Here is a 15,681-nt window from a genome sequence, read left to right as displayed (position 1 = left end):
TATATAAAATATAAGTAAAAGATACAAAAACATTGCCATTCTGAAAACCAGTGCTTGGAAGTTGGCATATAATTATGAAATTATGGTGACATTTTGCCTTTAAAAAAACACCAAATAAATTTATTTCTAGAGTAGCTGCTCCATTATAAGAATGTGATAAAATGATTTAGAAATGTCCTCACAAAGAATAAACATACAAAATGAGAAAGGGTACTACGAAGCAGTGTCAGATGTTAAATAACATAACAGTAGAAAAAAGACTTAAGTATGTGTTTCAAGATAAGAATTAGTGAATGGCAAAACTAAGCATGACAGGAAAGTACCAGAAAGGTTTTAACAGGTTTAAAACATGATCTGAAAATAAATAGTATGTGAGTGATTCTAGAAAACTAAGGACAATACTGACCAAACAATAGATTAACAATTCTTTTTTTTTTTAAATCCTTTATAACAATATAATACTCTTGTACGTTAGGGTTGAAGTAGGTCCACTTCCCAGCAAAGAAGAAAAAATGGAAGATTTACCTCACTGTTCTCTGATGTTCTGTTAGCCTAGCACCAGGTATCGCAAAGAGCAGCCTCACTGAAGCTGCAGAATATGGACCATCAAGCACCTTGGACCTCTGAACATGTAACAAGTTGCCGTCGTCCGGGGTCTCGGGCTCGAGTCCCGGTGTGACTCCTAGTGGGAAAAGGCGGTTCTTGATCTGTGTTGTCCGGGTGGGCGCCAGACTAGCTCGTTTCTAGTCGTGAATTTGGGGTCGTGGATGTATGTGCCCCTGCGTGGCCCACTAGGGCCGGCGGCGGTGTTGCGTGAGATGATTTTAAATAAGAGACGTGGAGTTGAGGTGGCGGTGTCGTACCTTTTATTCAGAGGAGCGAGTCGTACACAATACAACACTCTACAGAGGTCCCCGGGGGTTTTTACTTGTTATTCCGTGGCGCCGTATTGTTTGTGTTCCGCGTTACGTGGCCTCGGATGCTGTTATGTCTCAGACGTCTCACTGGGAACGCAGGTAACGTAATTTCGTAACACAAAGGCGGGACACAAAATACACTGAATTAAGGGGGCGCGTACAGGTTACGTGGCACTCGTTACTCGGGTAACGTAAGTTAGCAATACAAAATACGGGATACAAAAATACACTGAATTAAGGGGGTGCGCAGAAGTTACGTGGCACTCGTTACTCGGGTAACGTACGTTAGCAATACAAAACACGGGATACAAAAATACACTGGATTAAGGGGGCGCGCACAAGTTACGTGGCACTCGTTACTCGGGTAACGTAAGTTAGCAGTACAAAATAAGGGATACAAAAATACACTGAATTAAGGGGCGGGCGATTGGAGACGGCCAATCCCGTATGCAAATGTCTCGGCGCGGGTGTTGTGCCCACTGTGGTGAAACACGCACCGCAATTAAGTTTGTCCAAGTTCCCTTGCGGGTTTGTGGTCAGCGCCGTGCATGTGACCTTAAATAAAGTTCTGTACGTTGCGGGAGACGGCCCGTGCCGTATGCTGAAGAGCAGCCCCGCTGACCAAGTGTGGTGCGGGGTGTCCTTAAGTTGATGCGGCCGGATTAGGTCCGGGACCGAAAAAAGGGACCGGGTACTCACGGAGAGGTTAAGTAATAAAAGGGGTTTGGTTAATTAGTGACTATATTTACCGGACGTTACTTTCAATGTAGACAAAGGATGTTGCCTCTCCGTGGGACGTAGGTCCGCCCCGGTCCATGAGCTGCGCTGAACTGCCGAACTGGCATGGCGTCCGAGGGAGGCTCGGCCTCTCTCGCGCCAGGCGTGACCTCATTACGCTAGACTCCAAACGGGTGTCTCTGGAAGAGATTTTATTGTCGCTAAAATCCTCATTTAATGTTTCAGGAGGAATGGGTACGGTTCTTCTCTTGTCTACTCAGGTTTCCGCGGCTTTGTCTTTAATTGCTGTTCGGGTCGCCTGACTCGGGTGGGCCATGGCCAGGTGTGTGTTCCGTTAGTGGGAGCGTATACTGGCGGGTGCAGGTCGGGCTCTGGGGTGGTCGTCGGCCAGACGACGTCAAAGTCAAGAAAAACTATGGTGGCAGGAAACTGGATGGTGTACCAAATTGGCTCAAGTGTTTGGGTCTTCAGATATGCCTCTAAGGTAGCACTAACCTACATGTAGCCAGAATAAAGAAGAAAGAAAGACACAATAATTATGTTAGAAAAAGTATTTCACACTTCGGTTTACATTGGTACTGGGTTTTAATTATAAGCCAATTGCAAAGTGCTGTCGGCGTACCGACCATGGCCGTTAAGCCCGTGCTCCGCACCGCCAGTACCGTATCCCGTTTTCGGAGCGCGCCCCTTGCCCAGCCGGATTGAGTCAGGGGAGTGCCTCGGGCGTGACCCCAATAGACATAATGAAATTTAAAGGTACGGAACCCCGGAGGCTCGAACCCATAATTCCATTAAGGGAAAAGCCATTAGTACGAAATTACTAATTACCCGACATGTAATAAGTGCGTCTTAGCCACTCCGGGCGAGTACACCACGCACGGAGCAGACAACAAACCTCATTAACAGTCACCGCGGCCACTGGCCTTAATTAAAATGCGCGTGACTATGATCAAGTCAGAATAGGAGAAATCCCTCTAAAACAATATTCACAGTGGGACAATATGTTAGTAAATTTACAGTCGCCAACTTGATGTCACAATTTTAATAATTAAATACATTAAAACCATTGTTAAGCCTTAAGCACCCAATTACCAGGTGCTACATTTTAATTGGGCACCTGGAACATGTTTTAACTGGTAATAGAGTAAATTCAATTAATATAAGTTTTTTGATGCCGACTCACAAAGAAGAGAAAGTTTCTCTTCCTTGCGAGGCGGCCATGTTCGGCAGTCTCCAACCACTCCGCGCCGGGAACAGACGTGTGTCCGTGGGCAGCATCCAAGTTTTCTTTCTTTGATTATTTTATTCTGTACTTAATCTTTAAATTTAAAACCTCTTATTAATTCATCGCTGCCCACGTCGACTCGGCGCGTATTTTACGGAACCGGGCCTATCCCGACCGTCTTCATCGTGATACCGCGCTGCGGATCGTATCACTCATGTAAGTGTTTCGCCGAACTTAGGAGCCCGCTCATCGACCCCCCCCCCCCCCCTGCACACGTTAACTTTCGGCGCTGGCCGTCTCCAGCGAGCATCGACCCACGTCCCGCGAAACTGCCACGGTAACCATTGTCACGTAGTGTTGTGTTTAGTGTTGGTGAGAAATTTTGTAGCGGGACTGAACCGCGGAGCGGACTTGTAGAGTGTACCGTGTACCCACATGGACCCCCGGTGAAACTTCCAAATTAAATGTATTCTCGTCAACTCGTATATCATTTTCTGTAATTACCCGTCCTCCACACGGCCGAGCGGCCTTCACAGTCAAGGGAGAGCCATTCAGGTTACATTCAAGCCGTGTACCTGGCGGGGCCCGCGGGGGCAGAGTACCCACGACCCCACACCAACGGCCTAGCAGCCCGCTAGCCTGGCGCCCCTCCGGACAACAAGAGCATCGCGACGCCCGTAGCGCCCGTCAGGTACCCCCCGGGCCTTTCACAGAGGTCGGGTGACGGCAGTGCAGTGCCACTTATTGTCAGCCGGGGTCTCGTGCTCGATTGGTTGGAGAATGCTGACCATGGCCGCCTCACAAGCGAGGGAAACTTTCATCTCCTTTGTGAGTCGGCGCCAAAAACTTGGATTAACTTAATTTGCTCTATTATTAGCTAAAAACACGTTCCAGGTGCTCAATAAAAAGGTAGCACCTGGTAATTAGGTGCTTAAGGCTTAACAACTGTTTTAGAGTATTTATTTGAATTGTGGCATCAAGTTGGCGACTGTAAATTTATTAACATATTGTCTCACTATAGACTGTTTTAGTTGGATATCTCCTTATCTGACTCGATAATTGTCACGGGCACTTTAATTAAGACCAGTGGCCGCGGTGACTGGTAATGAGGTGACGCCGTCCCCGCTACCTCTGAGTATTTAGACGTGATTTTGTTCAGTTCGTGATCTCAGGGAAGGTTCGGCCTTGTGGCTAGAGGTAGGGGTCAACGCAGTAGGGCCCCCCGAGCTGTTGAGGCCACTCGGGACGCCTGAATAATAACACAAAACTTCTTCAGATAGTTCGTGAATTTAATACAGCACAGCCCAATACATGGTGCTGCCCGTTCTGGCCGTAACGGTTTGCCCGACGCGACTAGTCACACGCGCAGCTCACTTCCTCAGTGGCGGCTCACGATTCTTATGCGCGTGAGGGGCAGACTCGTTTACGTGATGCGAAAGTTACAAAAGACACTCTGACATGGCACACGATATTTTGAAGCACAATACACTACACTAATACCTAGCTCTGGATTAAGTTTGGTGGCGCACTGCCGTACGACGGTGATACATAAGCCCTGACATGACGAATTACACTTAGGCGAACAACTATTCCACTAATACATTACACTTGATAAACTGGGCTAGCAGCACGTAGGCCCGTGTTTCCGGCGACTCTACGTGGTGTCTAGGTGTGACCCAGGGACTGAATCGTTATTAAGTCTGATAGCACGTGTCGCCTGCTGGCTGCCCCGTGCGGGCCAAAACTAAATAGCCTGTAGGCTAGGTTGGGCGTGAAGCGCCGACGTGAAACCACATAATCTCCCCACAGTACTTACGTATGACGTGGAACACTCATCTTAAGCACTGATTGAATTAAGTTAAGTACCTCATGGTAAATTTAGGCCGACCGCGGAACTGTACAAAAAGGTTGAAAAGAAATTACACTATGGAAAACTACATGTCGGTGAATGCAAAGTTTGAAGGTTCCGCGTTGCGCGCAGGCTGCCGGCCTGGTTGAGCTCTCGAAGGACACTCGCGGTGTCGCCGCGCGCGACCCCCCTCCCCCGCCAGCCCTCCCGCGGAAACGTGTGAATTTCGCGGGAAACTGAACCGGCCAGGTTCGGGACAAATCGCACATTGAAACATGATTTTGCAAAGACTTAATTATTAATTAATAAAAAATAATGTTTAATAAAATCCTGTGGAAAAACATAATTATAACAATTTGTTGTAGTGCGGCGGAAGGATATGCCACACCCGGCCGGATCCTTGCGCCGGTGTAGCACTCGTTGTATGGCGTTCGCCTCGTCGCACGAACTGCACTTTGCTGCGCGCACGGGCGCGTTCGGTGCACACGCTTTTGCGAGACGTTGATGAGGCATAGCGGTCTATGCGACAGAGGAGCATTGGCGGTCGGCGTCAGAGGTTCGTTGTCTACTCCGTGCGTGCGGTGCTCGCACGGAGTAGCTACAACGCACTTGTTTAATGCCTGTGAATGAATAATTGTGTCCTAATGTCTTGTTCCTTATTTGTTTTATGAGGTCGAGCCCCCAGGGTTTCGTGCAGTTTATTTGAGTCTAGTGGGGTCACACCCGAGGTGTTCACCTGACTCATTCCCGCTGGGCTAGGGGTGCGCTCCGAAAACGGGATCTGGTACTAGCGGTGTGGAGCACAGGCTTAGAGGCCATGGTCGGGACGATGTCAACTGTTTATTTCAGGCAATTCTTTATCCTGTTAAGATGTGAAGTTTTATTGATTTTCTTATTCCAACATTCTATTTTTTACCCATCCTCAAAATAAAACATATATAAGGGAAGTGAAATGTGAGTTTGGCATGTATCTAGCAATTTGAATTAATTTACTTTGTCGATTAGATGATATAGCGTTAGGTTTTTCATATCTGTACGTAGTTTAATATAAGACCAATTATTTTGTCGACTAGATTTGTATTTATAATATTTTTTACATACAATTATCGTACTCTAATCACAATTTTTTTTATACCTTTCGATCATTTATTTTTATACTATTTCATATGTATATCGATCATTTATTTACTCTTTGATTTGTTGATCGAACGTATGTAATCGAAAAATAAAAAAAGTAATAGTAGCGAATTTTGTTGGAAAGTATTTATAAATAAATAAAATATAATATAATATAAACAGAACTAGTCAGAACTAGTTATGTCATTATTGTATAGAAGCACCGTTGCTTTCGCAGATAAATTTGTACCACCGAAACTGCAGCCCTTATGGAATCACCCAGCAGGTAATATATTTAGTCAATATTTTTGTATTTGATCAAAGTTCTTTTATTTAACGCAAGACAACTTCATTTTGGACCTGTGGGAAACCTAGATGAAGTGAATATTTCGTAATATTATAACTTATAATTACAATTTGATGTAACTTATTTTTGAAGCTTAATTATTTATATTGGTAATTTTCTTCAGTTGTACTGTAAAGGTTAGCCTACAAATGATTTAGCACAGAAAATAGCACACGCACTCGCACAGGGCACACGCACAGCACATAACTTCAACCTACAATTAAATAACACACGCACAGAGAAATCAGAAGTTTATACAAAATATTTACGAAAATTAAAGGAAGTGCAGTGAAGGAAAAATTGGTAGCCATGTCAGAGGAAAACAGCTGATATATGTGTTTATTTGTGTTGCGCGCGCTATGTGAGATGAATGGAAAGGAAAAGAATTTGGTTTAAGGTAGCAAAAATCACAATTTCCCTCCAGGTCTCTGAACAATCGTACACTTCTAACCTTAAACAGAGTATCCTTCGAAAGGGTACGATGTTACAGACATTTACATTGTAGCCTATGGCATGTTTACGTATTTAACACTTTTTTCTGCACAGGAACTTTCTATCTGTAGTTCTAAAATGCTATAAAAATCATAACTATATAACTAAAAAAATGTAAACAACAATAAATGAAAATATGTCGTTTTGGCGCCATTAAGGTAAACTGGCATAAAAATAGTGTGAAACACTGAATTAAAATATATGACGCCTTGCAAGGTAATTCAATTCATTTACAGAATAAGTACTTTCAGTTGATTTGAACTCCTTGTTTGCACAAGGCATCAACGAGGCCTGCCACACATTTTTCTTGGCTTTTTCATTTTTGAACCCTGCCAGGGTTTTATCAAATAAAATTGGGGTAAATATGTAGAGTAGCTGTATTTGCGAAGAAAAAAAGTGTTAAAAATCAGAAAATACTTTTATTACCTATATGCTCTTTCACTTCCTCTTTTCATTAAACCTGGCGGAGATAAGAAATTCCAAATACTTTAGGATATATCAAATTTTTTAATTTTCATAGTTGGACGATATTTGTTAAAAAAAATTTAAAAATTCCGAAAGTACTTTTATTCTATGCTCTTTAACTTTTAACTTCCTCTTTTCATTAAACCCGGCGGAGATAAGAAATTCCAAATACTTTAGGAGGTATCAAATTTTTTAATTTTCATCACAATACCTGTGTATTCATGCGGTGCTCATTATTGTTTCTTGTTTACGAGTATGAAATATTTTTTTTTTTCTTGCGGCGTTCATCATTGTTTACCCGCCTCTAACTTAGGTGAGTTTTTAACGTTTCAAATTTTAATGTTTTATTTGTTATTTGGATATTGTTGCGCAAGTAATAAATTAAAAAAAAATTACGTGAGTTCCTACTGTTCATCCTTTGTCCTGGTTTGTTTTGATTTGATTTTTTATTTCATTTCATTCAATAGACCATACAATGGTATAGAATATGTCAAAAAAAATTACAAATAAACATAAATACAAACACACAAACAGGTACAAGAACAGTATTAATAGCATTAAAAAATTAAAATAATATAATATAACAGCTGATCTTCCATGAATAAGCACCTATTATATATTATATATAAAATAAATTATATATAAAAGAAAAGCCATACATAAAAAAAAAATTACGAAGCTACCTCCTGTTCATAATCGTCTATATTATAAACAGCCTTATGTGCTAAATAAAGAAATAATTCCTTTTTAAATAAATTATATTGGTCCATATTTTTTAGAACATGGTAATTTATTGAATAATCTAATACCAAGGTCAGGTCAGTTACATTATAAATACTTTAAAACTAAACAATCATTAAAATTAATTCATATTATTTTTAATGTCCGCTTAGTTTGAAAGTATTTATAATGTAACTGACGTGACCTAATCGACCATTTTAATTAATTAGGCATTCACGAACACACGGCAAAATAAAAAAAAAATGTGACGTTCAAATGATAGTACAGGTCTTGTATTGCAAAATAAAAACGGCGATATCTCCTAAAGTATTTGAAATTTCTTATCTCCGCCGGGTTTCATGAAAAGAGGAAGTAAAAGAGCATATAATAAAAGTATTTTCGGATTTTTAACATTTTTTTTCCCGCAAATTCCGGTAGACTACCTACATACTTACCAAAATTGGTTTGCTTTCAACCAGGCAAACTAAACTTATGTCAAAATTAGTCTCTTCATTCATGTTGAAATTGAAGGAGACTATTTAACTTCCCGCGCCTAATATCAAAACAATAATGTACAAGTCTAGTCAAATTACGTACGCATTTAATATTTACAATTGCGCATGACCTCGGTGGTAACCGAGTTTTCATTGGTCAGCGAGCAGCTCACAGCGCACACGCACAGAGAATATTAAAAGTTGGTCAACTTTCTGTGCGTCGATCCTGCGCTATTTTCCCGTGCGTATGCTGTGCTCGAGTGTAGGTGGCGCAATTTAAAAACTTTGTTTCTATTTTCTGTGCGTGTGCTATTTTCTGTGCTAAATCATTTGTAGGCTAGCCTTAAGAAATAACCAAAATTAGTTAGAGTAAGTACTGTGCTTATAAAAATAAAATATGTAGTTAACTATCTTTCTAATGCATAGTATTTAATTCTAATAATTTCTTTTTCTGATATTTAGATTTTAATGTAGGCTATGGAATGGATTTAATTTTTGAATTTTTATTTGAAATTTTTTTTGATACTAGAACATTTCTTTATCATTTCATTTCATTACATTACCTTTAAGTGTTTGCTATAAATACATAAGTACAACTTATAATTAATTGGATGTCTAATTTGTAAGTGTTATTTATAAGTTATGGAATATTAGTAGTAATCAAGTTGGTGAGATTTTAGCTGATTCTTCATGTGTGTATTGGTTTGTTACAGGTCCTAAAACAATTTTCTTTTGGGCACCACTGTTTAAATGGGTAAGTATTGGTACTATTAATATTGTTGTTGTTGTTGTTGTTCTTCTTCTTCTTCTTCTTGTACGGTGAGCTCTTGTCGAGTGTAGATATGTTTCATGTGTGCTCCTCCAACAATGTTTGAAGAGGGGAGGGTCAGAGTCGGGGCTCACCGATTTGGCTTAAAACTTTTGAGTATAAGCAGGTAGTTAACACTTTCAACGTTTCATTGTCCTAAAACATATCTCCTGAGTGGGCCCTAGGAATCAAGAAAAAGCAAGACCGTGTTTGTACCTCAATAAATAAACTTAAAGTGTGCACTAGGGCAAAATTAAATGCCTCCTAGTGTAGATACATATAAATTATGCAATGAGCCTTTTTCTATGGAAGATAAAAGTTTATTATTTGCTTGAGTGTCTGCTGTGCTTGGGTACATGTGAAGCGTGTTAATTAACATTGGCGAAACCTTCTTGTGTGTCAGCTTTTCTAATACAAGTATGTTTCAATCACCCTCCAAAAAGAAGCACTTTATAGTGAGGTTTAATGCTCAGGATTTGAACTAGGTGACAGCTCATCAAGTAACCAACTTGTAAGTACCTCAATTCAAATTGATAGTTTGTGTGAATAACAAGGATTGAACCGTTCAAAGTTTAACTTAGGAGAGTTGGTTGTTGAGTTAACAAGCAAACTTGACTATGTCGAAAGGCAATTAATAAAAGAACTTAAAGAAGAAAATAGTTTACTTAGAGCCATAGTCGAAAGTGTGGAAAGTGTTAAAACAGTTACAAACATGAATTATGTCTGTGAGCAGAGTCATTCTTCTGGTATGGGTCCAGACAAAACTGCATCTAGTGCCACTATTGTACAGTTTCATCAATATTTTAGTCAGGTTGTTAGAAATGAAGACGGTAAAGTGAGCAACACATCGGCCAGACAGACGCTAGTGGTTCAAACCAGTCAGCAGTTTGCTGGCCCATCTCATGATCCTCCACGTTTCGTGCAAGCAACTGAAGTTCCTTGCACTGGACTTTCTGCTGAGGCAAGTGCTGAAGAGGATAGTTTCTGTGAAATCCACAGCCAGCGTAGAGTTCCTACCACTGAAAAAAACCTTTAGGAACATGATCAGCCTCATATGCATACCCAGATAGGAGTTCACAAATGTGACATTCTTAAAACTGTTGCAAAACTAGTTAGCCTCACTGAGGCATTGTTTTTTTCTCGCTTTGATCCTGAAGTTCAAGAATCCGACATTGGGACTTACATCCGTAGTGATTTAATCCTCCAACAGCTTCATATAACGAAATTTAAAATTAAACTTGATTCCTACTCTTCTTTTCACATAGCTGTGGTTGTAGTAGTATTTGGCATGATTAATAATACAGTTATTAGGCCGGGAGGTTGTCTTATAAACCCATTTTATGGACGAATAAAGCCTGATCAAGTATAAGTTAATTCTTCTTCATCGACGACAGGATCAGCAATAAGAGTATGTCAGGTTGAAACAGCTGCCTTGGTGCCCACAACACTGGCACATGAAGGGGCTATCGGAGGGCCGTCATCATTAATATATACTGCAAGTGGGCCGATTTCCATCTGTTCTTTTCTTAACATTAGTGTAGAGGGTTGAGAACCAAATCCAATGAATTTTATGGAAATGTTTTAACTACTGATTTTTATATTATTTGTCTAATGGAAACTTGGCTTAATGAAAATTGTATTAACTCTCATTATTTTAGTGACAACTTAAAATTTTCCAAAAGATCATAATTACAGTATGACTACAATGAAGTGTATATAAGTTCAGTAGTTTTGTTTTAAGTGCTTGTTATGCTAATTGGGTTCATAGTTATTTCAATGAAAGATCTTTTCATGTATCCAGACACTAAGCATTCCATTTTACATACTTTCTCTGTTATTTGCAATAAGCTAGTTGTTCATCTCCAACTTCTAAGACTTGGAAACAATTTAGACCATAAGTCTTTGTTTTCAGCTTATTATTTCATAATTTACCTGCAGGTGAAGTTTGTCAGCTGATTTCAGACTCTCTCTATGTACATATTTATAAACAAAATTATTGTATTAAATTAATATATTTTATTGTTCCCAAGATATTTAGGTTCATATTAATTGAAAGAACAAAAATTACAATTTGAGCAGGAACTGACAATAAAAAGTTTGATGTTATTTGACTTGGAAAAACAAGGTAGTTAAATAGGTAAGTTTTGTGGAAAAATATATGCATTAAAAAAAATATATATATATTGATCATTCTAGCATTTTCATAAAATAAGGTAATGCCATCCCAATTTAAAGCTATCTTTCTGAAACATTTGAAAAAATATTTATGAAGAGTTCTTGTAAAACTTAAATATAAATAAATAAATATAACATAAGTGTATGGAGCAAGGTGGCATCATGGATAAACACTGAACTCTCGTTCCAGAGGTTCAAATCCCAATTTTTCGTTTTCTGGAAATCACTCAAGAAATGCTGGGATGGTAGCTTACTGTATGTAGCATGTCTCATGCTTTCTTTCTGTAGTTTACTTGAAGACAAAAATAACTATCATTAGAGATGCTTTTGATGTTGCAGATACATGTTGGAAATTTTTCGTAGCTAAACTGAAACATCACAAAACTGTACGGGAAATGTTTGAGCTCTGAGGCGTGCACTGGCAACAGTGAGTGTTGGAGAGATAGAGAGTGTTGGAGAGATAGAGTGTGTTGGAGAGATAGAGAGTGTTGGAGAGATAGAGAGTGTTGGAGAGATAGAGAGTGTTGGAGAGATAGAGAGTGTTGGGGAGAGATAGAGAGTGTTGGGGAGAGATAGAGAGTGTTGGGGAGAGATAGAGAGTGTGTGTTGGAGAGATAAAGAGTGTGTGTTGGAGAGATAGAGAGTGTGTTGGAGAGAGATAGAGAGTGTGTTGGAGAGAGATAGAGAGTGTGTTGGAAAGATAGAGAGTGTGTTGGAGAGTTAGAGAGTGTTGGGGAGAGTTAGAGAGTGTTGGGGAGAGATAGAGAGTGTTGGGGAGAGAGAGAGTGTTGGAGAGATAGAGAGTGTGTTGGAGAGATAGAGAGTGTGTTGGAGAGATATAGAGAGTGTGTTGGATAGATAGAGAGTGTGTTGGATAGATAGAGAGTGTGTTGGATAGATAGAGAGTGTGTTGGAGAGAGATAGAGAGTGTGTTGGAGAGATAGAGAGTGTTGGAGAGATAAAGTGTTGGGGAGAGATAGAGTGTTGGGGAGATAGAGAGTGTTGGGGAGAGAGAGAGTGTGTTGGAGAGATAGAGAGTGTGTTGGAGAGATAGAGAGTGTGTTGGAGAGATATAGAGTGTGTTGGATAGATAGAGAGTGTGTTGGATAGAGATAGAGAGTGTGTTGGAGAGAGATAGAGAGTGTGTTGGAGAGAGATAGAGAGTGTGTTGGAGAGAGATAGAGAGTGTGTTGGAGAGAGATAGAGAGTGTGTTGGAGAGAGATAGAGAGTGTGTTGGAGAGAGATAGAGAGTGTGTTGGAGAGAGATAGAGAGTGTTGGAGAGATAGAGAGTGTTGGGGAGAGATAGAGTGTTGGGGAGATAGAGAGTGTTGGGGAGAGAGAGAGTGTGTTGGAGAGATAGAGAGTGTGTTGGAGAGATAGAGAGTGTGTTGGAGAGATATAGAGAGTGTGTTGGAGAGATATAGAGAGTGTGTTGGATAGAGATAGAGAGTGTGTTGGATAGAGATAGAGTGTGTGTTGGAGAGAGATAGAGAGTGTGTTGGAGAGAGATAGAGAGTGTGTTGGAGAGAGATAGAGAGTGTGTTGGAGAGAGATAGAGAGTGTGTTGGAGAGAGATAGAGAGTGTGTTGGAGAGAAATAGAGAGTGTGTTGGAGAGAGATAGAGTGTGTGTTGGAGAGAGATAGAGAGTGTGTTGGAGAGAGATAGAGAGTGTGTTGGAGAGAGAGAGTGTGTTGGAGAGAGAGAGAGAGAGAGAGAGAGAGAGCACGGAGACGCCTCCTGCAGCCACCTGCGTGCTGTCGCAGAGCTTGGTGATGGCGGGCCTCAGCGACCTGGCGCGGCCGGCGGAGAAGCTCAGCGTGCCGCAGTCTGCCGCCCTGAGTGCCACGGGCGTCGTGTGGGCGCGCTACTCCATGGTCATCATCCCCAAGAACTGGAGCCTGTTCAGCGTCAACTTGTTTGTGGCGCTCACGGGCTTATACTCCCTGTCGCGAGCCGTCAAGTAAGTAGCTCCCACAGGGGTTTATATCATTGAAAAAAATCAATACTATCAAATTGGTTAGACTAAATTTTAAACCATCTTAATATTATTTAAACCGTGGTCCAAAGCATTTTTATACACCTGCATATTAGTGCAAGGGATAAAAAAAATAGTGCTTGAAGATAAAAAAAATTCATAATTAAAAATTTGTTCTAAGTTATTCAATGCTGGATGCATTAAGTTAAAAACATTTGCAAAATTTTCGCTGCATGGAATATGAAGAAATATTTTATCGATTATTTTGGAATATTCGACATCGTATGGGATGTTATGTACATTAAGTTGTTAAATTGTTCCAGAAGTTTATAGAGGTTTCCAGAATGTTTCCAGAAGAAATAGGTACTTCAAAATCTGCCTATGCCTGTAGGCTGTGTCAAAAGGGATTTTTTTTGTTCACATTTGACGTGCATGATCTAAAATAACTATAGTAATGTAAAAATATCTCATTGCCAGTTAACTTATTCCATTTTCTATAAAATGTGAATATGGAACTCAGTCGTAGAGTTATGTAGGGACCAGTGTGACCTTAAATAGATGAAATGGACAAAGGTTGACTGATACATTTTAATTTAACATATATTGGACATTGTGACAAACAAGCATAGATCTTTCACTCCAATGTAACAACTTGTGAAATCTGACCCAGTGGGGTTACACTAAGTGCTCATTTTCATCGCAGTAAGGCTGTGTTTCAGATTAAAAAATCTAAATAACACTTAGAAAAGATTTTAAAATCTTTTGACAACTGTTGTGGTACAATTTACCTGCTCAAGAACAAACTGTAATGAATAAATAAATAATTTTGGTTTCGTAAGTTTGGAAGCAGTGCACCAAAATAAAAACATGTGTACTCCACATTTTTGCATTAATTGATACGTAGATGTTATCATTATTTCAATTAGAGGAAATAATTAATTACATAATGCATAATAAATGCTTTTGCATGAGTTAAGAATGGAAACATTTTGGATGTATTTCTCATTAGTCTACAGGTGTTACTAACATCTTGCTTCTATTTATTTTAAATTACTAAACCACAGATTTATATTCATATTACTAATTACTTTATATTACTCAGTTATTTTAAGAAATTTGTTTTTGTTTGTGTTTCAGCTATCAATACTTTGTTAAAGATAAACTGCCAGCTCACGAAAATTTGGCAGTTACTAAATCAAGCTAATAAAAGTACGTCATCTGAAGAATAAAATAAATTGTGAAAATACTTTTTTTTTTGTTGTTTCCAAGGTTCCCAATAAATTTTTGAAAGATATTGAATTATATTTCTTAGTTGTAACTTAAAGATTCCAGAATTTTAAACTGCAAGTGAATAAAAGCTAAAATTAAAAAAAAAAAATATGAATCAGAAAATCATTTTATTTAGTTAAAATTTCAGTAGTTTTGAACCAAAACTCTTTAATGTATTTTTTTAATTTTTTTCTTTAGTTTTATTTTTAAATTTGATAAATATAATAAAATAATTTTAAGTTTTCTGTTGAATTTGACTTATAATAGCCATATAGAATGTAACTTACTGTTATGCTTTTACTGAAATGGTTGTTACAGTCATGTAGGCTATGTTATTTATTATATTGAATTTTTATGAGATTACTTGCACTTGAATCTGAACTGTTTGTAGTAATGATGGGTTAGTTACCATGTATCTTTAAGAGTGATCTTTTTTCAAGCACATATTTGTTTGAACAACCTGAGATTATTTACTTTGTTGGGCCTGTTGATCAGGTTCTAGGATGTAATCAGTTGTGATATATGTACATGTTATAAGGTTATAACTGTGTTATACTACAGTCAAAATATTTATTGAAGTTAAATAGACTTGACTTTGTTGGCTAATGTATTGTTGAAAATAAATGGGTTTTGAAAACTATATTTTTTGTAAGTTTAATGTTGTAGGTGGTTTGTTTCTGTAACGTGCTCCATTCAAAGCACGTTAAAAGTTTATGGTAGTTGCCTCACTTTAAATTAGAGCTGGGATCTTGCTGATTACTAGTCATGATAATCATCTGTTATTGTGGCTTTTATTGATAGCTGAGATCGGCAGTGCAGCTCAGATTTTTTCGAGTTAGTAGTCATCAGTTTACTTTACCAACTTCAAATCAATTTTAATGCAATCAAAATATGTAGTATTAAAATTTATTCTCACTATTTTAGGGCTGTAGGCTTTTAAAGTTTTATTCCATTGTTTGTCAAATTATACAAAACGTCTTAAGTCATGCTGTGCAGTTTTGTATTCACAAAATATAAATGCAATACCAAGCTATCTAACACTCATGTATTTGGAGGACTCCTACTTACATTAAAGCGTTATACTTTTAA

General features: G+C 38.9%; 1 protein-coding gene across 1 annotated transcript; it reads left to right on the top strand.

The window, feature by feature from the left end:
* Positions 1 to 5,924: 5,924 nt before the first annotated feature.
* On the top strand, positions 5,925 to 15,232 carry LOC134542413 (uncharacterized). The gene is made up of 4 exons (XM_063386624.1): positions 5,925 to 6,131; positions 9,076 to 9,116; positions 13,112 to 13,308; positions 14,461 to 15,232. Exons 1-4 carry the CDS (start codon positions 6,047 to 6,049, stop codon positions 14,525 to 14,527), a joined length of 390 nt encoding a protein of 129 aa, XP_063242694.1. The 5' UTR covers positions 5,925 to 6,046; the 3' UTR covers positions 14,528 to 15,232.
* The last annotated feature ends 449 nt before the right edge of the window (positions 15,233 to 15,681 follow it).

Source organism: Bacillus rossius (genome assembly GCF_032445375.1).
Source record: "Bacillus rossius redtenbacheri isolate Brsri chromosome 4 unlocalized genomic scaffold, Brsri_v3 Brsri_v3_scf4_2, whole genome shotgun sequence".
Taxonomy (NCBI): domain Eukaryota; kingdom Metazoa; phylum Arthropoda; class Insecta; order Phasmatodea; family Bacillidae; genus Bacillus; species Bacillus rossius.
Note: the sequence above shows the minus strand (reverse complement) of the source record. Positions and strands in the feature narration are given on the sequence as shown.